At 44.8% G+C, this 24343-nt stretch overlaps 1 protein-coding gene across 1 annotated transcript; it reads left to right on the top strand.

The window, feature by feature from the left end:
- Positions 1 to 2189: 2189 nt before the first annotated feature.
- LOC144508904 (SH3 domain-binding glutamic acid-rich-like protein 3) lies at positions 2190 to 20576 on the top strand. Its single transcript, XM_078237117.1, has 4 exons — positions 2190 to 2195; positions 4844 to 5059; positions 16131 to 16298; positions 18965 to 20576. Exons 1-4 carry the CDS (start codon positions 2190 to 2192, stop codon positions 19028 to 19030), a joined length of 456 nt encoding a protein of 151 aa, XP_078093243.1. The 3' UTR covers positions 19031 to 20576.
- Positions 20577 to 24343: the final 3767 nt, after the last annotated feature.

Raw genomic sequence — 24343 nt, 5'->3', positions numbered from 1 at the left:
ACTTCCAAGAATTTAGAAATCTCATCCTTAACGATGGATTCTAGAATTTTGCCAACAACTGAGGTTAGGCTAATTGGCCTATAATTTTCCATCTTTTTTCTTGTTCCCTTCTTGAACAGTGGGGTTACAACAGCGATTTTCCAATCCTCTGGGACTTTCCCTGACTCCAGTGACTTTTGAAAGATCATAACTAACGCCTCCACTATTTCTTCAGCTATCTCCTTTAGAACTCTAGATTCTGACTTCAAATTCCACCATCTGTTGTGGCGGGATTCGAACCCGGGTCCCCAGCACATTAGCTGAGTTTCTTGACTAATAGTCTAGCAGTTGTACCACTCGGCCATCGCCTCCCCATTTGGGCAAGGTACATTGATAAGAAAGGTTTCAAGGGATGTGGGCAAATGCAGGCAAATGGGACTAGTTCAGTTTAGGAAACCTGGTCGGTAAGGATGAGTTGGGCTGAAGGGCCTGTTTCCGTGCTGTATGTCTCTGACTCTAAAACAGAGGCAGGTACTTGGGCAAATGAGAATGATGCAGTGACTTTGGCTAGCTTTTGTATTAATTAGTTAATTGCAAAAAAAAAGGGAAGTAATTTTCAGATGGGAAATAGGTGAAAGAATGCACCATCGAATCTGCAGATGTTATATTTGCTGGGTTTAAAAACCAAGAGAAAATGATCAAACGTGTTAAATGTCTGCAACTCAGCAGTCGTACTGAGACGCAGAGTGCAAGAAATTGCTGCTGAGTTGGCAGAGCAGCTTTCAGAGGCGATGAATGCAAAGATAACGACACTGCTCAGCTTTGCATATGGGTTCATTGTGTTGACAATGATTTGAATGTGATGGAAGAATTTGTAGATCTCGGGAATACATGGGTGTGCACGGGGCTGTCTTTTTCAAGGCATTAACTCGTTCTACAGAGCACGAGTTACCTTTGGAAAAAATTGTATCAGTTACAACAGATGGATGCCTCTCCATGCCAGGAATACACCATAAATTTGTAGCTCTGTTGAAAGTTTGTGTACCTAGTATGTTTGCTGTGCATTGCATAACACACCAAGAACTGCTCTGTGCCAGTCATGACCAGGAAAACGGACTGAACGCTGTAATGGACAAAAGTGGTACATGTTGTTAACTTCCTATATGCACACCCCATCATCGTGGAACTTGTGGACCAAATTGAAGCAGGATATGGAGATTTTGTCATGTGTACTGAAGTGCATGGTTTAAGTCATGGTCCAGTACCAGACTACTCCTTGACACTTCTGCTGGAAATCGAGCAGTTTCTTGCACTAACATCTCAAATATCCAGAGTTAGATGTAAGCTGGGTTTTGGATGTGGCTTTTGACGTCAACATCACTGGTCACCTGAACTTGTTGAACCAGTCACTGCAGGGGCGAAATCACCTCTTGCCTGCAATAATTGCTAGTGTACGAAAATTCATACTGCACTGCAGTTAATGTCCATTCAGTTACCTCCATGTGACTGCACTCATTTCCAAAATTTGAACAGAATTCTAGAAAAACACTGAAGAAGGAAATCAATATGATCCATCAGTGCACATGCAAGCACTGTCTCCACTGGCAGAACGATTTGAGAATCACTTCCCTGAGTGATCTGAAGCCCTTCCCCTCATTGCTCTCAATTCCATTTGAATTTGATCTGAGCAAATGTGGCTGTGTGTCGAAGGCTTGGGATTGAGAAAGGGGAGGTTTGAAGAGGAATTTATACTCGTGCCCTGGATGAAGATGAGATTAACCAGCTAAAGAGGAAAGGTATGTGAGAATTTTTGTTGATTTGATTTATTATTGTCACGTGTATTAGCATACAGTGAAAAATATTGTTTTTTTGCACGCTATACAGACCGCATACTGTTCATAGAAAAAGAAAGGAGTGCAGAATGTAGTGTTACAGTCATAGCTAGGGTGTACAGAAAGATCAATTTAATGCAAGGTAGGTCCATTCAAAAGTCTGACGGCAGCAGGGAAGAAGCTGTTCTTGAGTTGGTTGGTATGTGACCTCAGACTTTTGTATCAGAGTATGTCCAAGATGTGTGGGGTCCTTGATTATGCTGGCTGCTTTGCTGAGGCAGTGGGAAGTGTAGACAGAGTCAATGAATGGGAGGCTGGTTTGCATGATGGATTGGGCTACATTTGCATTGCAAAGTTGAAGTCAATGTTTGGATCAATATGCACGTGAGCAAACCTTTTCTGCGATGGAATATATCAAATGCAAGAAGCACGACATTCAGCGCTGAATTGCAAAACTGAGTCCTAATCTAAGAAAACTTGTGGAGGACAATTCCAATCAGAAGTCTCAATAATGTAAGCATAAATATGTTTTTGCCCTTTTGAAGTTGATAGTTCTATTAATAGGAATGTTTATTTAAGTATGTTCTGTAACTGGTTGTGAAATATTGTGTATTAAATGTATTTAATCTTATTCATTGGGTCATGGTTAATGAAAATGCCCAATTTCACTTATGTGCCTATGGACATGATGGAGAACCACTCATGCAGCCCACTCACTAGCCTAGGTTGTCCATTACTGAACTGCAGCCTGATAACAGATTTTGTGTGAGAACACTCCAATGAAATGCTCAGGGACATATTTACTTCATTAAAGGTGCTATATAATTGCAAGTTGTTCGAAGAAAATGTTCAATTGAATAAAATGTACATCTTCCCATTGTGCATTGTGTAATGAAAGAAGATAACACTCCCAATTATAAATGGAAGTTACAGAATGAAACATCGAATTGTCACTTTGTGTACTTATTACCTCTCAGGTCAATGAAACATTAAACCCAATTGTATATGGGCAATGTCAGACAATGCTAGTTCGAAGAGTTGGTTTTTCTTTGCATGCTAGTTATTGTGCTCTTACTGGAGAGTGACTGACCAAATGTTAGCCATTAATGCTGATGTGGAAGTGACCAGAAACAGACCCATATCCATTGTAGAAATCTGGAAGGACGATCAATTTTGTATTGTTGAATAAAATATGCAAGATGATATACTGGGTGACCTTGGGATTGATTTTTGATCTGCTACAAATGAACTCTTGCCTAGGGTGTTACGTTTGGTTTCAGTGTTCCAAGCCAGCAAGGTAAAAACAAACCTTTTAATCTCGATCCAGTTTCCTCCAGGAGAAGTCAATTTTGCGTGTCTATTGAGAATGGTACTGAGGGCAACCACTGAGTGAACTCCAACTTGCTGCTCTTTAGAAGTGGAAGGGAGATTAAATTGGGTTACTCCCTCAACAATGGAAATCCATTGCTTTCCCCCTCCACATTGAGAATTAAATGGATAATTTTAAAATTACTCATTTGTTCAGTGATTCTTTTATTGAATTGGGTATTTAAACCGTGCATTGCCTGCTCAATGTTCATTCTTTGATCAGCATCCCTTAAAAATATCATTATTACATTGATATATGAGCAAATTACTGTGGATGCTGGAATCTGAAACAAAATCAGAAAAACCTGCAAAACCCCAGCATCTAGAGGGAACAGAGTTAACATTTTGAGTCAGGATGACCCTTCGTCAACTCCCACTCAACACTAGCTCTATTCTCTCAATATGTGCTGTCAGACCTGATGAGATTTTCCAGCATTTTCTTTTTTTTTAGATCATTATCACATAGCTGTTTGTGAGACCTTGCTGTGTATAAATTGGCCACTGCTTTTGCTATGGGCATTGGTATTGTTCAATTATTCAGTGTCTTGTTGATCATGTTTACAGGAGGAAAGACTGATTGGAAACTAACATGATTCACTGAGCTATCGAGACCATGTTCAGAGGAACTTGCCAACAATGATGAGACGGAGTACAGGAAAGAGAGAGAGAGAGTCTGGTGAACTGGTGCGACGACAATAATCTCTCCCTCAATGTTAGCAAAATGAAGGAGATAGTCATTGACTTCAGGAAGCGCAGTGGAGGACATGCCCTTATCTACATCATTGGGGATGAAGTAGAAATGGTCGAGAGCTTCATGTTTTTAGGTGTCCAGATCACTACAACCTGTCCTGGTCCCCCCATGCCGACACTATAGTGAAGAAAGCCCACCGATGCCTCTACTTTCTCAGAAGACAAAAGAAATTTGGCATGTCCACTACAACTCTCTCCAACTTTTACAGATGCACCATAGAAAGAATTCTTTCTGGTTATACCACAGCTTGGTATGGCTCCTGCTCTGCCTAAGACTGCAAGAAACTACAAAGGGTCATGAATGAAGCCCAGTCTATCATGCAATCCAGCCTCCCACCCGTTGATACTGTCTACACTTCCTGCTGCCTCAGAAAGACAGCCAGCATAATCAAGGCCCCCACGCACCCCGGACATACTCTCTTCCATCACCTTCCGTCGGGGGAAAAAGGTACAAAAGTCTGAGGACACGTACCAACCAACTCGAGAACAGTTCTTCCCTGCTGCCATCAGACTTTTGAATGGACCTACCTCGCATTAAGTTGATCTTTCTCTGCACCCTGGCTATGACTATAACACTACATTCTGCGCTCTTCTTTCCTTCTCTATGAATGGTATGCATTGTTTGCGTGCAAGAAACAATACTTTTCACTGTTTACTAATACATGTGACAAATCAAAATGCGTTGGATGGAGGGAGCTTCACTCTTCCTAACCTATCCTGGGAGCATTTAATGAGGTCGTGTAGATGGAGGTTTGCGCTGGTCATTTCTGTGCGTGAAGTAAAACTAATTTCTTTAAAACTTTGTAGAGCACCACATTTATGAGAAATACCTTCTCATTAAGTGATAGCCAGATCTTTAAGTTTTATGGATATTCCACTTTTTCTTTGCTTTATGTCACTTATTTGAATAACAGGATGAATTGAGGATTTACAGAGCCACTGGAATTGATGCTTTTCATTTCGAGACGGTCCCTAATTTTCTCCTGACGCTAACTGCTCCAATTGGCCGCTTGTATCACATGGAGCAGTGGTGCTCGGATGAGAGTGTCAGTGTTGCGAGTGGAAGCAGCAGAGACGTGAACAAGATGAGTGTGAGAGTGTATTACACAACTGTGGCCGGCTCCAGGGAGGTGAGTATGTGCACGGAACTGTTAGGGACAGGATTCTCAGAAGGGGAGTGGGAAGCAGAAAGCCTGAAAGTGAGCATTGTTTGGGAACAGTGAGAAACTGACACGCCAGCGTCGGAGCTGCAGAGAAAACTGCAGCGGCGATGCAACATTGTAAACCATTACGTTGCAGCTGAGGGATACACAGTAACCGAGCAAGACCCTGCCTTAAAGACCTGGAAGCTGCATTTGATGCCATTCCATCGGCTAACGGGATTAAAGCAACCTCCGCTGTGAAATCACTATTGTGATTTCGCTGCTATTTGCCCCACCCCACTCCACCATTCTTTTCCAGCCATTCCATACCACCTACTCGACCTCGGCTCCATTAGTGTCTCGGTGTAACCCTCAGCCTTCCTTCCTTCCTTCCCTGTTAAAAGCTTCCCAAACCACTCCCCCCATCTTTGAAATTTCTCTTGATTTTCCTCCTCTTCCTAATAAGCCATTATGTGCCTCTTGTTGGATGTGAGGATCATTGCAGGCGTGTTAGGATTTTTAAATGTACAATTTTGACGAGATCAGCCAGTCCCACTGGGAGCATAGCTGAATCAGAGCTAGGCTGACTCATTAATGAGACTTAATGGAATTTAATATTGGCTCTGTTATTCAGGTCATTTTTCAGGAATTGATTTTTAACTGGGAATTATGAGCAGTAGCATATTGGAGTTAAAAGGGCTCTGTCTCCATGTAAAATCTTAGACACGAGTTGACAATTGTGAGAAAAGCGATTTTAGAAGTGATTATTTTTCTATTTCATACTGCCTTTTATAGAGATCCTTCCTATGATACTGCCTTTACAAGTGGACAGTGAGGCACACCCAGGGGAGTGTGTACATGTGTGCTTAAGATACTCTTCCATTGGAAATGGGAATGATTTTCGCAATCGTTTGTGTCCGAATGGACCAACATTTGTCAGAGTTCAGACATCAAGACGTTATATTTGTAAAGCACCTTATCCCAAAGCACTTTACATTGCATTTACATTGTCAAACAAAATTAATCATTTGAACTGTGCAAAGATGTATAGATACGTAACCAAAAGCTTGGTCAAAGGTTATAAAAAGCTTCTTCAAGAAGGAGTGAAATAAGGAAGGAATTCCAGAGCTTTGGGTTTAGGCAGCTGAAGGAACAGCCAGCAATGGTGGAGTGATTAAAATCGAGATGTGCAAGAGACCAGCATTGCAGGAATGGAGATATTTTGGAGGATTGTAATACTGGTGGAGTTAAGCAAAAAGAGAAGGATTTGAAATGAAGGATGAGGGTTTTAAAATCAATCTGTTTCTGGGTTGGGAGCCGAGCCAAGCCAAGGCAGTGAGCAGGGAGGTACTGGGGAATGGTAGTGTAGTGGTAATGTCAGTCAACTAGTAATCCAGAGGCCCAGGTTAATGCCGTAGGGGCATGAGTTTAAATTCTGCTAAGGCAGCTGGTGGAATTTAGAATCAATGAATAAATCTGGAATATAAAGCTTGTCCCTGTAATGGTGACCATGAAACTATCATTGAATGTGATAAAAACCTATCTAGTTCAACTTGTGTCCTTGGGGAAAGAAATCTGCCGTCCTTGCCTGGTCTGGCCTACACGTGACTCCAGACCCATAGCAATGTGGTTAATTCTTAATTGGCTTAACGAGCCACTCAGTTCAAGGGCAAATGAATATGGACAAATGCTAGCCTTGGCAGTGATGTCCACATCCCATGAAGAATAAAGATTAAAGATGTCTATTGTTTCAGTCCAAGTGGAACATAGATTCAGAAATTTGCTGTAAACTGGTCAAGTTCAGAGATGTTTCCAAATGGGGGTGGGGTGGGATTGGGAGAAAGGATGGGTTGAATCTGAAGATCCTATTAGATATTTAATTGGGCGGGTCAGTGATAGACATAATTTAATCTACATCATCGAGTATGAGATATACAAATTTAGGGGGCGATGGTGCCTTGGTATTGTCCTTGACTACTAACCCAGAGACCCAGTGTAATGCTCAGAGGACCCGGGTTCGAATCCCACCATGATTAGTGGGATTTAAAAATTCAATAAAATATCTGGAATTAAAATTCCAACGATGACCATGAAACCATTGTCGATTCACTAATGTCCTTCCTTGATCTGGCCTACATATGACTCCAAACCCACAATGTGGTTGACTCTTAAATACCCACTGAAATGACCTAGCAAACCACTTAGTTGTACTCAATTGCTACAAAAGGAATGAAACCAGACATCACCATCCCTGTGTATGGAATGTCCATGATGTGGAGATGTCGGCGTTGGACTGGGGTAAACACAGTAAGAGTTTTAACAACACCAGGTTAAAGTCCAACAGGTTTATTTGGTAGCAAATGCCATTAGCTTTCGGAGCCCTGCCCCTTCGTCAGATGGAGTGGAAATGTGCTCTCAAACAGAGCACAGAGACACAAAAATCAAGTTACAGAATACTGATTAGAATGCGAATCTTTACAGCTAATCAAGTCTTAAAGATACAGACAATGTGAGTGGAGGGAGCATTGGGCACAGGTTAAAGAAATGTGTATTGTCTCCAGACAGGACAGCCAGTGAGATTCTGCAAGTCCAGGAGGCAAGCTGTGGGGGTTACCGATAGTGTGACATGAACCCAAGATCCCGGTTTAGGCCGTCCTCGTGTGCAGAACTTGGCTATCAGTTTCTGCTCAGCGACTCTGTGCTGTCGTGTGTCGTGAAGGCCTCTTTAGAGAACGCTTACCCGAAGATCAGAGACTGAATGCCCATGACCGGGCATTCAGTCTCTGATCTTTGGGTAAGTGTTCTCCAAGGAGGCCTTCATGACACACGACAGCGCAGAATCGCTGAGCAGAGACTGATAGCCAAGTTCTGCACACGAGGACGGCCTAAACCGGGATCTTGGGTTCATGTCACACTATCGGTAACCCCCACAGCTTGCCTCCTGGACTTGCAGAATCTCACTGGCTGTCCTGTCTGGAGACAATACGCATTTCTTTAACCTGTGCCTAATGCTCCCTCCACTCACATTGTCTGTATCAAGACTTGATTAGCTGTAAAGATTCGCATTCTAATCAGTATTCTGTAACTTGATTTTGTGTCTCTGTGTGCCTTGTTTGAGAGCACATTTCCACTGCATCTGACGAAGGGGCAGCGCTCCGAAAGCTAATGGCATTTGCTACCAAATAAACCTGTTGGACTTTAACCTGGTGTTGTTAAAACTCTTACTGTGGAATGTCCAAGCAGGACAGTAGAGATGGTGGGGTGGCACCGTGGTATACAGTCTGGAGGGAGTTCCCCTGGGAGTTCTCAACATCAACTCTGCATAAAGCCTTGTGGCACCAGGTCAGAAATGAGCAAGAAAAGCTCCTGCAGACTATCCCCCTTCAGCTGATGAAGTGGTTGAACATCACTTGGAGGGTGGCAAGGTTGCAGAATGTACTCTGGGTGGGGTCCTATAGGACATAGCTGCTAGACAGGCGGTGAGGGAACCAACAAGAGGGAAAGGCATTGTCGAACAGATCTAGCAGCTCAAAACTGGGCATCCATAAGGCGCTATGGGCCGTTGGCAGTAGCAGAATTACACTTGACCACAATCTGTAACCTCATGGCCTGGCATATCCTCCACTCAACCATTACTACCAAGCCAAGGGATGAACCAGGGTTGAATATAGAGTGCAGGAGGGCATGCCAGGTGCAACACCAGGAATACCTAAAAATGAGACGCTAACCTGGTGAAGCTACAAAACCGGTCTGTTGGCGTGCCAAACAGTATAAGCAGCAAATAACAGATAGAGCTAAGTGATTCCACAAGCAATGGGTCAGATCTGCAGTCCTGCCATGCCCAGCCATGAATGGTGGTGGATAGTTAAACTCTCGCTGGAGGAGGAGACTTCACAAATATCCCCATCCTCAATGATGGAGGAGCTCAGCAGATCAGTGCAAGAGATAAGACATTGTTGCATTTGCAACAATTTTAAGCCAATGTGCTGAGGCTGCCAGAGATCCGGGTTCAATCCCAGCCTTGGGTCACTGTCTGTGTGCAGTTTGCATGTTCTCCCCGTGTCTGCATGGGTTTCGTCCAGGTGCTCCAGTTTCCTCCCACAGTCCGAAAGATGTGCAATGTTAGGTTGATTGGCCATGCAAAATTGCCTCTTAGTCTCCCGACACTAGCAGGGTAAATATGTGGGTTAGGGCTGGGTGGGATTGTTGTCTGTGCAGGTTCGATGGGCTGAATGGCCTCCTGCACTGCATTGATTCTGTGGGTGATCTATCTCTGCCTCCTCCAGAGGTCCCCAGCATCACAAATGTCAGTCTTCAGCCAATTTGATTCACTCCATGTGATATCAGGAAACGGCTGAAGGCACTGCAAAGGCAATGCACCCTGACAATATTCCAGCAATAGTACTGAAGACTTGTGCTCCAGCACTTGCCGTGCCCACAACCAAGTTCTTCCAGCACAGTTCCAACACTGGCATCTACCCAATAATGTGGAAAATTGTACACAAGGAACAGGACAAATCAAACCCAGCCTCTTACTGCCTGATCAGCCTACCCTCAATCACCAGTAAATTGATGGAAGGAGTCATCAACAGTGCTACCAAGCAGCACCTGCTCAGCAATAACCTGCCCACGAATGCTCAGTTTGGATTTTGCCAGGGCCACTCTGCTCCTGACCTCATTACAACCATGGTTCAAACATGAACAGCTGAATGACAGAGGTGAGGTGAGAGTAACTGTCCTTGACATCAAGGCCGCATCTGACCAGGTGTGGCATTAAGGAGCCCTAGCAAAACTATAGCCAATGGGAATCATGGTGAAAACCCTCCACTGGGGGTTGGAGTCGTATCTGGTTGTGGTGATTGAAGATCAATCATCTCAACTCCGGAACATCACTGCAGCTATTCCTCAGTCCAAAGATGTGCAGGTTAGATGGATTAGTCATAGTAATGCCTGATGTGTGGGGTTATGGGGAGAGGGCCTGGGTAAGATACTCTGTCAGAGAGTCGGTGCAGACTCGATGGGCCAAATGGCCCCTTCTGCACTGTTCTATGATTCTTTGGTGCCCGAGGCCCATATAAATACTGTGGCTACCAGAGCAGGTCACATGCTAGGAATTCTGTGGCAATTAATTCACCTCCTGACTCCTCGAGCCTTTCTACCGCCTACAAGGCACATGTCAGGAATGTGATTAAATACTCTCCACTTGCCCGAATGAATGCAGCTCCAACAACATTCAAGAAGCTTGACACCATCTGTTTTGCCCCAATCTGTTGCAAGCTCGACACCACCCAGGAAAAAACACGATCACTTCCACATTCAATCCCTCCACCACTGATGCACAGTGGCAGCCGTGTATACCATATACAAGATGCACTGCAGGAACTTACCGAGGTTCCTGTGACAGCACCTTCCAAACCCATGACCACTACCATCTAGAAGCTCGAACAGTAGATACCTGGGGTGGGGGTGGGGGGCACAGCCTGGAGGTTCCCCTCCAAGTCACTCACCATCCTAACTTGGAAATATATTGCTGTTCCTTCACTGTCTGTGGGTCAAAATCCTGGGATTCCCTCTCTAACAGCACAGTGGGTGTACCTACACCTTGGACTGCTGTGGTTCAAGAAGGCAATTCACCACCCAGCAGGACAATTAGGGATGAGCAGTAACTGCTGGTCTAGCCAGTGACACCCCCACCCATAATTTTTTTTAAAAAACAATGAAATTTCTGCGTATATTTCTTGTCCGTTGCATTTCTGCTGTTGAACTTGAGTCACATTATCTATAAGCAAATTTCTATCTTGATTGTACCCAATTGGTTCAAATTTCATATCCCCAAATTTCCAGTGGGTTATTGCCATCCTGTTCAATTGTAACTCAGTCAGCAAGGAGCAGGAATAGGTCACCAATCGGGAAATTCCAAAAATTAGTCCAAACTGACAAGATAATATCTCCCAGTGCGAAGAGGAGAATGTTTAGGCTGTCCTATCTATGCTGCTCTTTGACAAAGTAATCCCGCTCCCTTGCTTTTTCCCCATAGCCCTGCAATATTGCCCCCGCCACCTATTCAAGTATTTACCTCATTCCCTTTATGAATCACTACTAAATCTACTTCAACCACCTTTTAGGACGTGCGTTCCAGATCAAAGCAATTCACTGTATAAAACAATTCTCCTCATCTTGGCCCCTCATTCTTTTGCCAGTTGTCTTGGTGCCTTTTGGTTCTGCCACTGGAAACTATTTCTCAATTTTCACTATCAAAATGTCTCAATTTTTCACATCCCTATTCTCCCATTGAACCTTCTCTGCTCTATGGAGAGCTTCTCTGCTCTCCAGTCTCCATATAACAAGAGTCCCCTCAACCTTGGTATCATTCTACTGATTCTCCTGTATCCTCTCTAAGGTCTTAACATCCCTCCTAAAGTGTGGTGCCCAGAATGGCATATAATACTCTATTTAAAGCTGAACCAGTGTTTTTTTAAATAATCACCTTGCTTTTATATACTATTGATCTTTATAAAGCTTAGGATGTAATAACCTTATTGACTTGTCCTGTAGTCAGCATCAGCCATTAATGCAAGGAAGATGTCAGCCACTGAAACTACTCAATATTTTATTTTATGCTGTCAATTTTCTTTTAGATTGTTTTTATTTAGCCAGTTTGCTGAACTTGGTTTATAAAAAAGGCACATTTAGGTGGTTGAGTGGACCTGTTCCTGTTGGAAACATGCCTGGGATAGTTTGCCCAGAGGCCTGGAGCGTGGGTTTGGCTTTGAGAGGATTCTGGATGTTGCTGTTTTCTGGCTTCCTGGTGCAGCCCTGAGCAATGTGTATTTTTTACAATAAAGGTCTGCTTTGCCCTAAAGCCGCCCTCCCACCTGCTGGTGACCCTCTCCGACGCAGGCTCTTCACAACTTGTTGCTAATGGGTTTGACCCTCCCTCTCGTTCCTTCTGGGCACTGTATCCTTCACGCTGGATTTGTTGATCAGAAATATATCCAGAGAATATGAATTTAAATCCCTGTCTGGCACATTCTCAACTTGATTTTTAAAATATTCTTGAAATAAAAATCTGCTTTCAATAGAAGTGACTGCAAAACTGTCTGATTACTGTAAAAACCCAAATGGTTCGTTAAAGTTTCAGTGAAGAATACCTGTTGTCCTTATCTGCTCTGGCTTTCAAAATGACGTGGAAATGCCAGCGTTGGACTGGGGTAAACACTGTAAGAGTTTTAACAACACCAGGTTAAAGTCCAACAGGTTTATTTGGTACCAAATAAACCTGTTGGACTTTAACCTGGTGTTGTTTAAAACTCTTACTGTGTTTCAAAATGACTGCAGTCCCATCCCAGTGTGACTTTTTCTCAACATCCCATCTTCAATTTAAAAACCTATTTGCTCTGGAGGTATAGAATCACAAAGAAAAAAAACCTCAAGAAATAATCTACAGGAATCTAATGAAATCCTGCAGTGAGCTGAGTGGTTCTACTTTGACATTTCAAAGGCCTACTCATTGTGATGCCTCATTGGGTATTTAATTATTTGCATTTATTGGTCTCTTAACCTTTGGTCTTTTATTAGAGCCAAATAATCCTTTCTCCTTCTAACAGCAGTTTGTTGATATTTGTATAAATTACTTCACTGGCTCTTTCTCCTTGGTCTCCCTTCAGTGTGAAATCAATGGGAATCTGTCAAATCACCAGCTTCCCTCTAATTTTCCACTTACTCAGGATGTTTGGTGAAGTTAAAACAATAAATATTTGAATAATAAATTGTTGTCTGCAGGTTGGTGACACTGTGGCAAGGAGACGTGGCGAGGGGGCGTTGCTCTGTGGCGAGGGGGTGTCGCTGCCTGGCGAGGGGGCGGGGTGCTGTCTGTTGTTCTCTGGCTCCCTTTTGCTGCTGCTCTGTTTTCAGTTTCCAGTCTAGAATCATTGTGATTCCACACAGGAGGCCATTCAACCCATCATACTTATACTGGTCCTTTGGTAGAACATACCAATTAATTCCACTCTCCTTGCTCTTTTCCCATTGCCCTTCAAGCCTTTTGAAAGTTGTTCTTGAATTTTCTCCCGCCATCCTTTCATGCAAGGTCACAACTCCCTGCATATGATGAAAAAATTTCTCATTATGACAATTTGTAAGAATTGATATCTTGACTCAAATCAGAAAAGTAAATCACTAAATTGAATATTTAAGCTAATTGCAGAGAGAATCTGTCTTGTCTTCGCAGTGTTGATTACAGGATCCAAGGAATCTGTCATCTTTGAGGATGGCCAGCCAATATTTTGAGCTGCCTGAAACTTTCTACACTTTAAACTGGCTATTTCTCTCTCCCTCTTCTTCTGTGTGTGTGTCTCTCTCTCACTGGCTCTTGGGCGCTAATTCCAGTGAAACTGTTCTTCAGTTTGATTGAAGATGATTGCAGTGGTTAATAGTTATTTCCTCTTCTGGGGAGGCCTGAAAAAGGGGCATAACATATGATCGTACAAATTAGGAGTAGGCCACTCGCCCCTCGAGCCTGCTCCGCCATTCAATAAGATCGTGGCTGACCTGAGTTTAATCTCAACTGTAGGTTCCTGCCTACACCTGCCTCCCCACCCCAATTATAGGCTTTCACCTCCTTGTTTATCAAGAATCCATCTACCTTTGCTGAAAAATTATTCACAAACCTTAGCTTAGAGCTGGGCCATGCATTGGTAATGTCAAGAGGTGTTTCTTCACACAAGAGAGAGAAAATATGGAACAAAGAGTTCATTTCAAAACCCAGAATGGGTAGATTTTTGTTGAAGTATTTTAAAGTGTTAAGGACCTAAAAAAGATAAGCATAAATCAGATTCAAATCAACCTTTATTTACCACGTTGGATAGTGGAAGAGATTCGCGAGGTTGTATGTTCTCTTCACATTCCAGGTATGTATGGGTTAGATGGATTGACCATGCATAATTGCTCCGTTGGTGTCCAAAGGTGAGTTGGTTGGGTGGATTAGCCATGGTAAGTGTGAAGGTTTATAGGGATAGTGTGGGGTGAGCCTGGATAAGATGCTCTTCTGGAGAGTCGGTGCAAACTCGATGGGCCAAATGGCCTCCTGCACTGTAGGGATTCTATGATTCTGATCACCAACCATCCAGACCTGGAAACGCAGGCTGCTATTGTCCCCTCCTATTTACATTTAGGACTTTGCGTCGGTGCCTGAAACTTGGGGCAACGTAAACCTATCCAGGCCGGCGCCAGACCCAGTGCCTGCTGCTTTCTCTCAGCTCAGGCAGAGGTTGTGGTGGGAGGTGATGCAGGTACAGTCGTTCTGCAGGGAGAGTTGAGGTACTATAGGGAGAGGCTTCGGTGGGAGAGATGGGCTTTGGGGTTCGATCAACTTTCTTTGTTTTCCTATAAGGTTTTGAACCCCACCTGTTTATGTTTAATTAGCACTGATGGTGGAAGGAACAGAATGGTGAACCCCATTCAGCCACCAAGCTGCTGAGCCACAAGTTGACCAGTAAGGGGCAGCATCGAGCTAATTGTTACTCAGTGAGATGCTGCCTCTAACCTCTGGATTCTTGCTGTTGTGATAGAACAAAGTGAGGACAATTTATCCTGAATTCTGGCAGGTTTGAAACAGCCCAGAGCAAGTTACCATCTTATCAGCTTAATGGTTGATAATTACAGATCCTTTTAAAGGACTTTACTTATTTACTCGATGAATCTTTTGAAAGAATCTGTTTTCATTGCCCTGACAGTTTTCTTATCATTTCCATAGCTTCTGGCCTTTTTTTTTCTCTCCTATTTAATCACTCAGACCCAGTGAATATACAAAGGTTTTCGACTGGCAGTTCTGGGCCATTGACCCCTGGCTGAAGTTCCCTCTCAATCCTGTTTCAGGGTCCCCCCCCCCCCCCCCACCCCCCCCCCTCGCTCTCACAGCTGAGTGTTTTTCCCCCTCTGAGTTCTAATGAGATTTAAAGTGTATTTTGTACCTCGCATAAAAGTGAGGTGACCGAGTACGAAGCTGCAATGTGTTGTCTTATTTCACTGATGACTAGAGGATTGTTCCGGAAACATCTGCAGGAGAGCAAAATCCTGCCAGAAAAAAAGACAAAAACAGTTGAGGGGAGAAAGCAGATTTCGGGCTGAGAGTGGCAGTTGGGCGGAAGCTGACTTTGCACAGAGCGTTGAAAGGTCTGCAACCAGATGTGCCCTCTCTCTCACACACTCTCTCTCTCTCTCTCTCTCTCCCTCTCACGCTCTCTCTCTCTCGCACTCTCTCTCTCTCACACACTCTCTCCCTCTCACACACTCTTATTTACACTCACACTCACACTCACACACACACTCTCGCTCCCTCTCCCTTCCCTTTCTCTTTTCTCTCTCTTTCTCCCCCCCCCCCCCCCATCTTTTTTTCCCTCTTTTCCCTGACTAGATTCCGAGCTGGCTGGTTATTGAAGGTTCCATTCTTCACATTGAATCATCCCGAGGGCAGGAGCAAAAGCATCCCTGACTGTGTGAAGTGAGCGAGGGCACAGTGTCTGTCCGGGCAGCTCTGCAGAGAGATTGATGGGGCACAAAGCTCATAGACATTGACCAATTGGGGCCCTACTGTTCTCTCCCTTGTCAGGCAAAATAAAACCCATTCTCCACAACCTGGATTTATATAGCGCCTGTAATGTAGGGAAATGCCTCCCCAAGGTGCTGCACAGTTAGGCTTCGAGCCACAGGAGGGACCATTGGGATGTGACCAAAAGCTGGTTAAAGAGAGAGGTATCAAAGGAGTTTCACAAGAGACGAGGGAGGGGGTGCAGAGCATTAAAGAGGGAATTGTTAGCGCCTGGATAGCTGATGGCTGCTAATGGTGAAGTGATTTAATTGGAGATTCTCCGCAGACCAAAATGTGAGGAATGCCGAAATCCTGAGGGTTGTAGGGCTGGAGGAGGTTGCAGAGACTGGGGGGATTGAGTTGGGGGAGGAGTAGGTGTGTCACCATTCCTGCAGTAGGAAGCTGCCCCATGGGTGAGAGTTTGACTGTTGACGGGAAACTGATACTTGCTTCTGTTTTCAATCTGTTCAGGTGAAATCCCAGCAGTCGGAGGTGACGCGAGTGATGGATAGTAAAGGCATCAAGTATGAAATGATCGACATTGCACAGAATAACTCATTGAAGGAGGAGATGCGAACCAAGTCTGGAAACCCCAGTGCCTTGCCCCCTCAGATCTTCAATGGTGAACAGCACTGTGGGGTACGATTGGTGTGGCCTGTCCTGTGTTCAGTGGTTTCAATCAGTGACGCTCCACAACAGAATAGATTCACTCCGCCAGAACCTAACACTTAAACAGCGCAAACTGCATTAGTCAGCAAAGATAACCTTCCACTCTCCACATATGCAGCCATGTGAGGCACTCATAGTTTCCTCCACATAAATCTCCATTTTAAACAAATATTAACGTGTATCTGCTGAGAAACCTAGTGACTAACAGAGGGACCCCTAGGCTCTTCTCTCCAACAGTGTGGGTGGATGTGTGCAGGTGGGACAGGGTTTAATGTGTGTGAGGAGCAGGGAGGAGTGTGGATGTGTAAAGGTAGAGCCGGGGGGAGGGGGGGGGTCAACATCCCCTTTTTGTTTGGAGTGTGTGGGTGCTTTGTGCAGGTGCAAAGCAGCTTTTGAATGTTTGTGCGCCCATGCAAACTGGTTAACTGAAAGGAACCGACTTGTGCGTGGTTTGTGTGGGAGGTTTTGGGTTCGAGCTGTGTGGCTGTGGAATATTGAGGGTGTGAATGCGCACACACACACACACACACACACACACACACAGCAGTGTGTAGAATGGGGATGGGATATTGGGGGTGTGAATCTATATACACACTCAGGGAGCAGTGTGTGAAATGCAAGTTTCATCCTTGTGAACTGTTTTATTTATAAAGGGCGTGTGGGCAGTGTCTGGCTCCAGTTAGATATTGTCGAGTTTGACTCGAGCACCGTGTGTTTACTTGATATCGAGTTGTTGATTCAGGAACTCGTGAACAGGATATTCTTGGGCATGATGGCTCACTGCCAAGTGACTGGTCAAAGAACGAAAGGGGCGGCACGGTAGCACAGTGGTTAGCACTGCTGCTTCACAGCTCCAGAGACCTGGGTTCGATTCCCGGCTCGGGTCACTGTCTGTGTGGAGTTTGCACATTCTCCTCGTGTCTGCGTGGGTTTCCTCCGGGTGCTCCGGTTTCCTCCCACAGTCCAAAGATGTGCGGGTTAGGTTGCTTGGCCATGCTAAAATTTCCCCTTAGTGTCCTGAGATGCGTAGGTTAGAGGGATTGGCGGGTAAAATATGTAGGGATAGGGGGGTAGGGCTTGGATGGGATTATGGTCAGTGCAGACTCGAGGGGCCAAATGGCCTCTTTCTGTACTGTAGGGTTTCTATGATTCTATGATTTCTAGGAGTTTGCACCAACATTAGTCCAGGCTAAAGCCTGGGTTGTGGAGAGGGGAAGGGTCAGGATCAGGGCAGTGAGGTGAATGTTCAGGAAGATACAGGGTGAAACTTGATGGCTGGGAGTCTGGGGTAAACACAGAAGACTTGATGCTCAGGGTGGGGTCAGCAGTGGACCTGTACACAATGGCGGCTCCAGCTCGCGACCTCCGCGGAGGCTCCATTTTCCACTCCGGACTTTGCAGCTGGAGCCTGGGCTGCTGGTGGCGAGAACGTAATTGCTTTTGTTCAACAGAAAAGATTAATCTACTTTTCACCTGATCAACAAGAGCAGCTTGTATTTAGACAGTAATGTCAAATGTCCAAAGATCCTCCACAGGAGCAACTATCAAACAACATCTGAGGAGATGATGGTCAGATTGTAAGCATTGTCTTCATGGAGGAAATGGAGATGGAAGGGTTTAGGGAGGGGATTCCAGAGCTTTGAGCAAGAGTTGCTGAGGGCACAGCTGATGGGAAGCGATGGCCTAGTAATATTATCGCTAGACCATTAATCCAGAAACTCAGTTAATGTTCTGGGGATCAGGGTTCGAATCCCGTCACAGCAGATGGTGGAATTTGAGTTCAATACAAAATATCTGGAATTAAGAATCTACTGATGATACGGGTGGCATGGTAGCAGTGGTTAGCACTGCAGCTTCACAGCTCCAGGGACCTGGGTTCGATTCCCCGCTTGGGTCACTGTCTGTGTGGAGTTTGCACATTCTCCTCGTGTCTGCGTGGGTTTCCTCCGGGTGCTCCGGTTTCCTCCCACAGTCCAAAGATGTGCAGGTTAGGTTGATTGGCCATGCTAAAATTGCCCGTTAGTGTCCTGGGATGCGTAGATTAGAGGGATTAGCGGGTAAAATATGTAGGGATATGGGGGTAGGGCCTGGGTGGGATTGTGGTCGGTGCAGACTCGATGGGCTGAATAGCCTCTTTCTGTACTGTAGGGTTTCTATGATTTCTATGATGACCATGAAACCATTGTTGATTGTTGGAAAAACCCATCTGGTTCACTTATGTCCTTTTTGGGGAGGAAATCTGCCATCCTTACCCTATCTGGCCTACATTTGACTCTAGAGCCACAGCAAAGTGGTTGACTCTCAACTGTCCTCTAAACAAGGGCATCTAGGGATGGGCAATAAACGCTGGTCAGCCAGCGATGCCCATGTCCTACGAATGAATAAAAAATACTCAGTTTGGCCAAGGGGCCTGAATTGGAGGAGTGTTGAAATGTTAGAGACTGGAGGAGATTACAGAGAATAGGGAGTTTGAGAATGCAGATGTTGCCAGACTGGGAGATGAGCTAAAGTTTAGAGAAAGAAGGAATAGTTGTCCCCTGAGCCAGATGCAGAGATGAAAAACGTTTATGAATCCTAGCAAGATGTCGGTGGGAGTTGAAAGCTGGCAGTGACGAAGATGTTCTTGTTTCCTGCAGGGTTATGAGGATTTTGTAGAGGCGGTGGAAACCAGCGATGTGCGGAAGTTCCTGAAACTCGACTGAGATCCCATCTGCTCCCGATTGGCCAGAGGCAGCGCTGAAGCAACTGGCTCCCCTGCGTGCAGAGTCAATCATACAGCTGTGTTAGAGTCTTAGAAACAGTAACAGCTTCTGTGCCTGCCCAGCCTCGCTGCTTTATCGGGAGCTTGCTGCCAATTCTCCAAATCTCCTGCATTTCTTCCATGTCAGCTGTTAATTATTTTAAGATCAGTCATTCCACAAATGAATTAAAACCAACCAATGGTTCCTTGGGGTGAGGTCACTGGATCTAGGATACAAAGCGAGGGGGTGGGAGGGCTTGAGAGACTTGCAACACAAACCAGCTCAACACTTTGGGGCCTTTGGAGCATCACTGAATGGGACCAATCTACCAGTTCCATTTCCTGTCCATTCCAAGATATTTGACCAACTTGTGAATAGAAAAAGTTCTGTTTTGTTTTCAATTGGATTTTGCTGTTCGGGGTTGTCCAGGGCAGGTTGTGATTCTTGGGAATTGACCTTGTAATATAAAGAAAGTTGTTGGGCGCATTGAGGCCTGGGAGAGCTGAGGGGGTTCTAGACTAAAGGAGGGGAGGAATTCAGGCTCATTGAAAGATTTACGTTGTTCTAATTTTCTCATCTTTAGGGTGAGAATAATTATTAGAGCGAATCATTAATGTGATGATATTGGGACCAAATGCACAAGGTGGGGGGGGGGGGGGGTGGAGGAGGGAGCAGTGATAGTCACCCTCAAGAAATGATCAAGTTGGCGCTATGCCTTGTTAGAATTTTAAGCATCATTGATTAGCGCCAATAATCTCGCTGTTTGGGAGGATAGACCCCGATAGTGGAACCCAGGCCGAATGCCTGCGATATCCAGCTTAAAACAGATGGGATTCAGTGCGTTGGCTAACCATCTCCATATACTGGGAGGTGGCCGTTGCCCCTGTGACACGGATGTGACATGGGTGGCCATTGGCCCTGGTGACACGGATATGACATGGGTGAACACATTCATTGACCTCTTACTAATATCTCTGTTGTGAGCATATTTCAACTACACGGGTAGATTTGGATTGCAACCACTTGAGGGATTGGGTTCCTTATTCCAGCCCTGAGTTTGTGTAAGTGCCCCTCCTTTTTCCAGGATTGGCGCTGAGTACCATTGGTTGTTAAACTAACTGCTCTGGGAAAAGAGTTTGTTTGTGTTTTTCACTGGCCTGGCAACATTCCGAGATTGAAAACGCAGACCGCTTCTACCTGCTCCCACACCTGCTACTGTCTCTCTCCCATGTGCAACGCTTTAATTAGCCTTGTTTAATCTAAATTGGTGAGCAATTGTTCTGGCCGAATGTTATTGCGGCGTCTGTCTCTCACCCTGCAACCATTCAGGAAATGCTCTTGTTGCCTGTACATTCAGTGCATTTAACTCCCCTTTTCACCCATATTCTTTTGTCTCTATTTTGTATTCACATTTTCTCTCTCTCTTGTCCCCATTCTGGACCAATAAGAATTTCTGCCAAAATATTAAATAATGTCTTCCAGGAAGATATGAAATGTTTTGAACCTATGGCCGGTGTCTCTGTTTTCATGTATCTCTCGTGTGTTTATTTATTAGTAACAACAGTTTAATTCCCAGTGGGTTACAGAAATATGAAACACATGGACAGATTGGGATTGACTGGGGGAAGTAATCAGTTGTGGGCAATAGCTGTGTCTCTGGGACCAGTGCTTGTGGTGAGGGGCTGCTGAGTTTATATTGGAGTATTTGACCGTGGATTAACAGCGGAGGTGTGACCGGGGCAGAGAGACGGGGTCCACGGATATGAGAATGGGAGTGGGGGAGGAAGCGAGCTAGGGAGTGTGGTGATAGCGCATCAGGGAGGGAGCTGAGAATCCGGGTGAGATCACTGGGGTGGGTCTGTGCTGAGATTCCCGGAAGGAGATGGAAAATATCTTTAATATGGGGAAGGGAGGCTAAAACAGCTGTAGGATTCTCAGCAGCTGTTTCAATCCTTCCCCTGCCCCACTCGCTGGGCTGTGATTCTGTGGGTGTGGTGGCACTGTGCAGATGGTCATCAATAAATGTAAATGTTGATGGGAGGGAAGGATCCAGGCGGGGGTGAAATGGGAAATGGGGGTAACACAACAGACCCTAATTCACCTGCTGCCTTCAGAAGACCCATGATGTGGAGATGCTGGCGTTGGACTGGGATGGGCACAGTAAGAGGTCTCACAACACCAGGTTAAAGTCTAACAGGTTTATTTGGAATCATGAGCTTTTGGAGCACTGCACCTTCATCAGGTGACTCACTCAACCTGTACAGAGAGCAGGAGCCTGGTTGATGCTTTGTAATGCAGTGGGATGGGGGGGGGGGGGGGGGAATGTTAATGCCCTGTTTTGGGTCAGTGAAATTTATAGATTGTAGTTTGAAATTGAGCTTTTGATCACAGGGTGTGGGACCACCGAGCTCTTTACAGTCAGGGGATGGGGCTGTCGAATATTTTTGGGGCACCGTAGATAATATATTAATTGTTTAGATTTTCCGCCTCTGTTGCTCTGTGCAGGATGATTTCGGCTCTGTGTAAACAATCCACCTCTTCCTCCATCTCCTCTGAGACACAAATGAAAAGCAGACACTTGGCAGTTTTCCCGCTGTCTTTGAATTGAGCCATTGCCTCAACACTTCAATATAAACAAACAGAAATATATTTTGTACCGCAGTGGCTCAAGTGTTGAGCAACAGAAAGAGTACAGTTCATGGGCTAAAGAGAGAGAATCTGTATTTGTATTACTTTGCAATGTCAGCAAACAATGCAAAGAGAAGTCCCTCTGTTCTTCGAAATTGGATCTTTTTTGCTAGCCTATGAGATCAGGTGGGTCCTAGTTTAATGTCGCATCCCAAAGATCATCTCTGACAGTACTGCACTCCCTCAGTACTGCAGTATAAAGTTTATTTATTAGTCACAAGTAGGCTTACATTAACACTGCAATGAACTTACTGTGAAAACCCCCTAGTTGCCACACTCCGACGTCTGTTCGGGTCAATGCACCTAACCAGCATGTCTTTCGGACTGTGGGAGGAAACTGGAGCACCCGTAGGAAACCCACGCAGACACGGGGAGAACGTGCAGACTCCACACAGACAGTGACCCAAGCTGGGAATCGAACCCGGGTCCCTGGGTGAGGCAGCAGTGCTTGCCACTGGAGTGTCCGAAACAAAGACAGAAAATGCTGGAAAATCTCAGCAGGTCTGACCGCCTCTGTGGAGAGAGAATAGAGCCAAGGTTTAGAGTCAAGATGAACCTTCATTGAAGTATCTCTCCAGCATCCGCAGTATTTTGCCTTTATCTTGGTGGGAGTGCCAGGCTGGATTGTATGGTCAGTTTTCTGGAGTGGGATTACCACCCACCGCAGAAACGAGTGTGTTAGCCATTGAGCCATAGACAGACAATAGATGCCCCGCGCTTTCTCCCTTGACCTGATCAGTTATGCCCTTCTCTACGCTTAATCACATCAACACCTCCTGCCTAAACTTTGTAGAGCATCAACATTTGGACCCAGCATTGGCTCCATCTGCCCGAATTACATCCCTTGGCTGCAGTGTTGGGGATTGCGATTGAGAACAGTTTTGCTACTCTCCAGAATCCTGTGGATCTCACAGGAACAGACACCGGAAGAGCGGAAACCAGTGTGATTGTGACCAGATGAAGCATTGGGAGTAAAAGTCCTGGCTGATGTTACATGTAGGTTTTAATCTAACACAAGGGTGGCTATCAGATGGGGCGTAAGGGCTTTAATTATCATCTCAGTGACACTGTAATCTGGAGGTAGGAACAGAGCCGGAGAAGTTGGCTTGTCTTGTAATTTTATAATTATGACCTAACTTTTTGCAGTAGATGATGAGGAATTTATGTTAGGCTATAGGGAGTTAGTCTGCACACATTTTTTTTGAAATTGTCCGGCAGATGTATCACTGACAAGGACGGAATTTGTTTCCCATCCCTAATCGCTGTTGACAAGGCGACGGTGAACCGCCTCCTTCAATTGTTGCAGTCCGTGTGGTGTAGGAACTGGTTAAAACAATCCTCAGGCCCACTATCTGTATTTCTTATAGCCTTCTCTGTGCTGGGAGATCCTTTCCTGTTGTATCTGTTTATGTTTCCACCCTTTGTGTGGAAAGGTGCTTTCTATATTCACTCCAACTTTGTCTGGCTCTAATGCTGCCCCCTTGTTTTGGATGACCCAATTAGAGGAAATTGCTTCTCTGTATCTACCCGAATCCCTTCATTATTTTAAACAACTTTATAAATTCAACCCTCGACCTTCTAAAATCAAGGGGATACAAGACAAAGTTAATGTAATGTGCCCACATAATTTAATCTATTTCACCATTTTAGCCTAATATATAATCCAGAACAATTCCTGGGTCAAAGATACATTTTAAAATGTACAGGGAACTAGAGATGACCTAAATGTGACCCAAATTCTTGACATTTGCCCTTCCTGTTTCCTGGCCCTATTCTGGGATATATTAAAGTTTCCATTTCCCACTCAAGCAACACTCTAGTCTCTCTGTTCCACTCAGACCTGCGTTAAACACCAAGAATTTCTTAATCAGAGGTTACTGCCCTTTGGAATAAACTGCCAAGAATGTGGGATGGGGGAAGGGGGAGGGTCCCCACAGCCACTCAGAAGGGCCGTTAACAAACTTCCAAAGGGGGAGGCCATCAGTGATGGAAATAAGGTACTTTTTGTCATAATTCTGGTGAATAAAGTGACTGATTCTGAGGGATTGAACCCATGACTTCAAAGTCAATCCTATAAATAGATTTTACAGAATTTTTCTGCTATTGGTCACAGGTATTTTCCAACAGGAATGGTGAGTGAGGGCCACCTTTAACAGAATGACCCTGACAATCTTGTCTCTGACAAAATTCTCATCCTTGTTTTCAAATCCCTTTATGACCTCACCCCTCCCTATCTCTGTTACATCCTCCTCCCTTATGACCCTGCCACATCTCTGTCTGTATAGTGCACAAGAAACAATACTTTTCACTGGATGCTAATACATGTGACAATAATAAATCAAATCAAATATTCTGCATGACCCCTGATTTCAATTGCTCCACCATTGGTTGCCATGCCTTTAGCTGTCTTGGCTCCAAGCCGTGATATTCCTCTTTCCACCTCTTTTCCTTTAAGACCTTAAAACTTTGATCAAGTTTTTGGTCACCTGGTCAAATATCTGCCTGTGCGCTGTGTTTTATCAAACAATATTTGACATCTTATGGAGAGCACCCTTGGCTATTTTAACAAGGTAAAGGTGTTACATA

This window comes from Mustelus asterias, chromosome 21, assembly GCF_964213995.1.
Source record: "Mustelus asterias chromosome 21, sMusAst1.hap1.1, whole genome shotgun sequence".
NCBI lineage: Eukaryota > Metazoa > Chordata > Chondrichthyes > Carcharhiniformes > Triakidae > Mustelus > Mustelus asterias.
The sequence above is the reverse complement of the archived record's forward strand: the minus strand, read 5'-3'. Positions and strand labels throughout refer to the sequence as shown.